This window comes from Coffea arabica, chromosome 7c, assembly GCF_036785885.1.
Source record: "Coffea arabica cultivar ET-39 chromosome 7c, Coffea Arabica ET-39 HiFi, whole genome shotgun sequence".
NCBI classification, from domain to species: domain Eukaryota; kingdom Viridiplantae; phylum Streptophyta; class Magnoliopsida; order Gentianales; family Rubiaceae; genus Coffea; species Coffea arabica.
In genome coordinates, this window is record NC_092322.1 from 13,647,578 (window position 1) to 13,655,072 (window position 7,495).

Here is a 7,495-nt window from a genome sequence, read left to right on the forward strand (position 1 = left end):
GCCATGACACCACCTGGACGGTCGGACCATTCAGTACTGACAGAGCCATGTTAAGTCAAGGGCGGAGCCATGTTAGAGATCAATAATCAGAGGCTTACAAAATTTCGTAATTTTTCAATTTAGCTCACATTTGCACTGACAAATTTTGTAAAAATTTTATTTTGCTCTTGCATTGCCCCTTAGAGCATCTACAATGGTTTACACCCTTTAGGGTGTAATCCACATGCCACATCAGCATTTCACTATCTCCTCTTTTTATTACACTCTTATCCACAATGGATTACACTCACAGAATATAATAGCATGGATCCACATGCCGCATCAGCATTCCACTATCTCCTCTTTTATTATACTCTCTCCCCTCTTTTATTTTAACAATGCATAACTCATAACCCATAAATAAATAAATTTATTATTTTAAAAATGGTTATTTTTAAAAATAAATTATTGACGTGACACCTCAAAATGTGAAAATATCATAATAATCCATTATTCATTAATAATACCCTATCTACTGAATTTAACTGCACGACATAATATTAAAATTAAATAAAATACCAATAATAATATAACGAATACTAATTTTTATTATTATTGCCTCCAAATCGTTCCCAAAAATGCTCGAACAAATCCAACAGAAGTTGATGATGTACTTTCCGATCACGTAGTTTCGCATTCCTCTGAAGATAATGGTGAAAATTTTCGACTTGAGTCACAGGGATCGTTGGTTCTTCATCATCATTATCCCAGTTTTTTATTGCATCTCCCTCATCCTCGACAATCATATTATGCAATATGATGCATGTGTATACTATATCTTTCAATTTAGCTTTATGCCAAAATCGAGCTGGGCCACGTACAATTGTCCAACGAGATTGGAGCACTCCAAAATCTCGCTCGACGTCTTTTTTTTGCAGCCTCCTGTATTTGCTTAAATTTGATCCTCTTTGGATCTTTAGGAGATGTAAAACTTTTAACAAATGTTGTCCATTCTGGATATATGCCATCTGCTAGACAATATCCTTTGTTGTACTGTGTGCCGTTTACCATAAATTGAATATCAGGAGCATATCCGTGTAACACGTCGTTAAATAGTGGAGATTGATTGAGTACATTAATGTCATTGTTAGATCCCGCGATGCCAAAAAATGCATGCCATAACCACAAATTTGCTGATGCAATTGCTTCTAGCATTATTGTGGGAGATCCTTGATCACCTCGAGTAAATTGACCTTTCCATGCCACGGGACAATTCTTCCATTGCCAATGCATGCAGTCAATGCTACCAAGCATTTTGGGGAAACCATGGCGCTCAGAATGCAATTGAAGTAAACGTTCAACATCATTAGTATTAGGCCTTCTCAAGTATTGTGCTCCAAAAATATCGATCACGCACCAACAAAATTGTGACAAACATTCGATTGCAGTGCATTCACACATCCTTATGTACTCGTCCAATTGGTCAGCAGGTGCTCCATATGCTAATTGTCGGATAGCTGCTGTGGTTTTTTGAAGTGGAGAAAGTCCTCTTTTGCCAGCTGCATTGACCCTCATTTGAAAAAACTCTGAATGATTTGTCATCGACTCCACAATTCGAAGGAATAATTCCCTTCTCATTCAAAATCGTCAGCGGAATATATGTGAAGGATACACTGGCTCGTTGGTGAAATAGTCATTAACAAGTCGAACATGTCTAACACCACGCTCTCAATTGTAATATCTTCGACTGTGTGGACGGATGTTACGACTTGAAGATGTATGTTGCGTTTGCCATTGCTCCAACATCTTCATAATTTGATCATCAATGTCATCCATCATTTCATCGGCTAAAAACTTTTAAATTTCTTCTATAAGAGAGATATCAGGATATTAATACATTTTTTGAGTCTGTTGAGTATTTGGTGGCAATGTATTGCGTCTTGCCAATACAAATATAGTGCTAGTGTTATAACGGCTAGTTTTCCAACGGCTCATTTTTCTAACGGCTAATTTTCCAACGGCTAGTCTTCTGACTTATTATAATGAATATATATAATATATATTTATATAATTAATATTATATTTATATTATATAATATATTTATAATTGTTATATACATATACATAATATATTATATAAATATATATTACAATTATTTAATTAAGTATAATTATATTTATCTAATATAAATTATAAGTTTATGAATATTATATTAATTTAAAATGATGAAATTTAAAACTTCGTTAGCTTGGTTTCAAATCCATGGCCGGATTTCATAGTTTGGTTTCGAATCCATGACTGGATTTCATAACCTCGTTCCAAATCCATGGCTGGATTTTATATGTTGGTTTCGAATCCATAGCTGGATTTCATAACCTGGTTTCGAATCCATGGCAGGATTTCATAAATTGGTTTCAAATCCATGGCCAGATTTTATAGCTTGGTTTCGAATCCATGGTCGGATTTCATAGCTTGTGTCTAGTTACGCCATAAATGTACTACATAAGTGATTAATATGATACAACATGGTTTTTTCTGCATCTTATTGCACCGTATAGTAAAATAAAATTAAAAATAGACTAAGAAATATTATATTTGGCTTTTAGGATGAAGCACATTTGCTCATGAATTCGAAGCTGTTAATCGGTCATACCCGTGGTATCCTTGAGTAATATTTCATAATCACTTTGAAAATTATAACTTTATAACTTATTTGCCAAGTTTTCCATAGCCTGCAATTTTTCTTCTTTTTGCTGCATCAACACTTTTCGGATTTGATCAAATTCCTCACTCACATTTGATTTTGCCTTTTTCTTTCCCTTCTTTGATGCTTTTTGACCAGGTGGGTGAACTTCACGTGCTTCATTATCATTGATGTCAAAATTTGAATTCGTATTGGATGAATAAGTGTATGCCCCGCTTTCATCGGTTATTATCTTTTTTGAAGAACGTTGCATAGGAGTATTTACTTTCCACTTCGGATCATTTTTCAACAACACCCACACATGTTCATGTAAAAAATGCTTGTTATTATTCTGATGAAATAGCTCACGTGCGTGTTGCTTGATCTAGTCATCATTCCACCTGCTATGATGTTTGCCGACCAATCTGTTGTAATATTGGTTGAACTCATTAACCATCCGACTCAACCAATGCCAATGTGATTTCACTGCTTTATATTTTCGTGGTGGTCCAGATTTTCGATTCTCATTGAAGTAGTCGACGACTCATTTCTAAAAACTTTTTTCATTTTGAGAGTTACCCACAACGCTGCAATTTGAAATTGTGAGCCAAGCACTTGCAAGAATCTTGTCATCATCCACACTCCATGGAACACATTTACGGTCAGGTTCTTCCACCGCCTCATTTGTGAGATTTATATTTTCTACCTCACGTTGTGTTGAATACGGTGGAAATTGAGAATCCTAAATTGACTCTGTTGGTGTTGCATTATCTTGTTGACTGGCGAAATCAAAATCCTTCCTTATCTCCGACGGAGTCGTTGAGCCTTCACAACCCATACCAAGGTTATAATACCTCGGTGTATAGTGATTTCCCATAGAATGATTAAAATAATTAGGTGACGGATACATGGGAATTTGATATGGAAAATGTGGTGGATTTTGGAAATTTGATGAATGATTGGAATTGGGTAAATTTGGGTAATTTGGAATTGGAAATGGATAATTTGGCAAATTTGGATAATTTTGGTGGTTTTGATTTTGTGAAGCGGATGAATTTTCTATATTTGGACTATTTAACATATTTCTAAAACTACTAAGATTCTCATCTATAATGATAAAATACTGAAATTTATAAAATTATGTAAAGAGATTGAAAATAATGAATAAGGGAGTAGGAGAGATAATGGAGTAGAAGATTGTGAGGTGAAATAAAAAAATTAATTTGTGTATTTATAGGAAGTAAAATAAATTATCCGTTGCTAAAATATAGCTGTTGTAAAAAAAGGCCATTGTCAAATGATTGGTTCCAAAAATGACCATTGTAAAATGTTTCAAAAAATGACCAAGTAAAATGCTGTCTCATTTTGGCTATTTGGATGTTTGCTAGTATTGTAATGCCGTTTGGATCCCATAACATCTTCAATGACACGCATCATCAATATTGTACGTGTCATCTAATCAGTATTGTGCGTGTAATCTCCATGACACGGTCATAACATCTTCCATGACACGTATCATCAATATTGTACGTGTCATCTAATCAGTATTGTGCGTGTAATCTCCATGACACGGTTGGTCTTCCAACCGTGTCATGGAGCGGTGTAATGGGGGGATTATACCCCCATTATACATTGCTGTGGATGCTCTTAAAACAGCTAACGTATTTGAAAAGTAGAATGGACCAGCTAAATAACCAAGATGCCGCCGATTACAATAATTTGCATGGTGAGTTCTTGGTAGTAGTTATTTAGTGACTTCCAAGCCTTTGCTCATTATAAATACCGGCCCCCTCCACATTCCAAACATACTCAACCACCTTCCTTGTGCTACATTCTGCTATCTTCTGCCACCACCACCACCCCCACTACTCCCAGAAAATGGAAAGCTTTTCTCCCACCTGGGCTGTATATGCACTCGCCTGGGTTGCAACGGTGGTTATCGCCCATCTCTCGAAGCATTTCCATCAGCAAAAACTCAACCTCCCACCGGGTCCAAGGCAATGGCCTATAATTGGAAACTTAAACCTCATTGGCACCCTTCCTCATCGTTCACTCCATCAACTCTCCCTAACATATGGTCCCCTAATGCACCTTCAATTCGGCACCTTCCCAGTTGTCGTTGGCTCCTCCGTGGAGATGGCCAAAGTTTTCCTCAAAACCATGGACGTCACATTTGCAGGGAGGCCTAAAACTGCATCCGGAAAATATAACTCTTATGATTGCACCGACATGACTTGGTCCGCTTACGGACCATATTGGCGCCAGGCACGTAAGATTTTCCTTACGGAATTATTCAGTGCAAAAAGACTCGAATCATATGAACATATTCGGGTGGAAGAAATGAATTCGCTTCTGCTACAGCTATTCAAGTCATCAGGCAAGCCTGTCGTGTTGAAAGATTATCTTTCAACAGGAAGTTTGAACGTGATTAGCAGGATGGTCCTGGGGAAAACATACATTGATGAGTCTGAGAACTCAATTGTCACGCCCGACGAGTTCAGGCAAATGATGGACGAGCTTTTTTTGCTGACTGGTGTGTTTAACATTGGTGACTTCATACCTTGGATCGATTTCTTGGATTTGCAGGGGTATATCAAGAGGATGAAAATCTTGAGCAAGAAATTTGATAGGTTTCTGGAGCATGTTCTCGATGAGCATAATGCCCAAAGGAAGGACGACACTAATTGCGTCAGCAAGGACTTGGTGGACGTCCTTCTGGGCCTTGCAGATGATCCCACTTTGGAGGTGAAGTTAGAGAGGCGTGGAGTCAAGGCATTGACTCTGGTATATGTTACTTACAAACTGCACAACGCATGCTGTCAACTTTTAAACGACTGAAAACTTGAGAGAAAATAGTCAGTGATCTTTTGAACTTGAATACTCCTCAAAATTTTCTTTGCTACTGAAAACTTGAGAGAAAGTAGTCAGGATCTTTGTAGTTTGATGAAAATTTTTCAGTGGAGGCAGAATTAACAAGAAAATTCTTTTTAATCCTTCTAAAAGAAATTGCTTTTGATAAAGGTACTCAAGTAAGTAAGAAAATTGTTGGCCAAGTACAGTCAATTTGCAACTTAAAAACGTTTCTTGCTGCACTTTGCGTAATGATTGAACTCTAGGACCTACTTGCTGGTGGAACCGAGACCTCAGCGACTACAGTAGAATGGGCCATTTCGGAGCTACTGAAAAACCCAGAAATATTCAACAAGGCAGCCGAAGAACTCGACCGTGTTATCGGTCAGAATCGATGGGTGAACGAGAAGGACATGCCAAATCTTCCTTACATAGAGGCTGTTGTTAAAGAAACAATGCGTATGCATCCCGTGGTCCCATTGCTAGTGCCAAGATGTGCTCGCGAAGATTGCAAAGTTGCAGGGTACGATATTCAAAAGGGAACTCGAGTCATCGTCAACGTTTGGTCAATTGTGAGGGACCCTGAATTGTGGGAGAAGCCAGAGGTATTTTGCCCCGACAGATTCATGGGAAAGGACATTGACTTCAAAGGGCAAGACTGTAAGTTCTTGCCATTTGGTGCTGGAAGAAGAATGTGCCCAGGGTATAGTTTAGGCCTCAAGGTTATCCAATCTAGTTTGGCCAATCTTTTACATGGATACAGATGGAAGTTGCCAAATGACATGAAACCTGAGGACCTGGACATGGAAGAAAGATTCGGCATTACTACACCAAGAAAAATCCCACTTGTTGCCATTGTTGAGCCTCGGCTTCCTCGTAATCTTTATTGACTATGATTCACTACGTGTATGTTTGATCTCCCAGTATCATCATTATCAACTTGTGTTCAAATAAATCAGCTCTGCAAGTTTAGAATTTGTAGCTGCGCTTATATGTGTTTGCCAATTGCTACAACGCTACAAACCCTTGTAGTTGGTGCATGGCATATGCGTAATCACTGAGATTGTTATGCGTATTGAATTCCAAATTTGTTCACAATTATGTGAAACTGTGAATATGCACACCCCTGATGTTTCAAATACATTCTATAAAATTCTGATGCTAATTTAAATCTGCAATAGCAGGCACACAGTCAAAGCAATGTGCTCTCTGCCATCTTTCCTCTTAGCATCTTCCATCAATTCCTGTGCACCTCTAAGCCATGCCACTGGATTGGTGCTACTTTCCGTACTTGTTGGGGGGAAGAGAGAAAGAGAAAAAAAAAAGAGCGGAGGGTGAGGTGGCTGCGGCAGTGATGGCATGGGAAGGGAGGGAAGAGGAAGAGCAGTAGTGGTGTGGTGCGGAGAGACAGAAGAAGAAGAGAGGAGAGAAAAGAAAAAAGAAAAAAAAGGGAAAAAAAGCAAGATTTGGAATTTTTTCAAACCGTCAAATGCACAAAAGTTTTCTTAAAGTTTTATAGTAAAGTGTTATTCTTGGTTTTGATGATCACAAAAGTTTGTTTATACAGACCAAGAAAGTGAACACTTTGATCAGGTCTGTTGGAACAAAGAAAGCGTATGTTCGTTTATCTCCTGACTACGTTGCTTTGGATGTGGCAAACAAGATTGGAATAATATGAATGAATTTAGTCATTGTTTTGTTTTCGATCAAAGATATTGTCTTTTAAGTATGTCTAGTTTGTCATTCTTGGTACTTTGAAATATTTGTCTAACCTTCCTCAAATACAAGTGTTTTTTTGTCTATCCAAGAATCAGGTTCAAATATGTCATGAAATGTAAAACAACCAAAATGAGAAGCAAAAACAGGACAATCAGGTCGGACGGCCGAAAGGAAACTGTCGGACGTCCGAAAAGATAAAGAACATCAGGAAGGAAGCACCGTCGGACGCTCACATGGAAGCATCGGACGTCCGGAAGGATCGG

General features: G+C 37.9%; 1 protein-coding gene and 1 pseudogene across 1 annotated transcript; one reads left to right on the forward strand and one right to left on the reverse strand.

The window, feature by feature from the left end:
- Window positions 1-578: 578 nt before the first annotated feature.
- On the reverse strand, window positions 579-1,818 carry LOC113699590 (uncharacterized; annotated as a pseudogene).
- A 2,530-nt stretch (window positions 1,819-4,348) lies between these two features.
- LOC113699026 (trimethyltridecatetraene synthase-like) lies at window positions 4,349-6,490 on the forward strand. Its single transcript, XM_027219064.2, has 2 exons — window positions 4,349-5,447; window positions 5,780-6,490. The coding sequence occupies exons 1-2, from the start codon at window positions 4,542-4,544 to the stop codon at window positions 6,401-6,403; spliced, it is 1,530 nt and encodes a 509-aa protein (XP_027074865.1). The 5' UTR covers window positions 4,349-4,541; the 3' UTR covers window positions 6,404-6,490.
- Window positions 6,491-7,495: the final 1,005 nt, after the last annotated feature.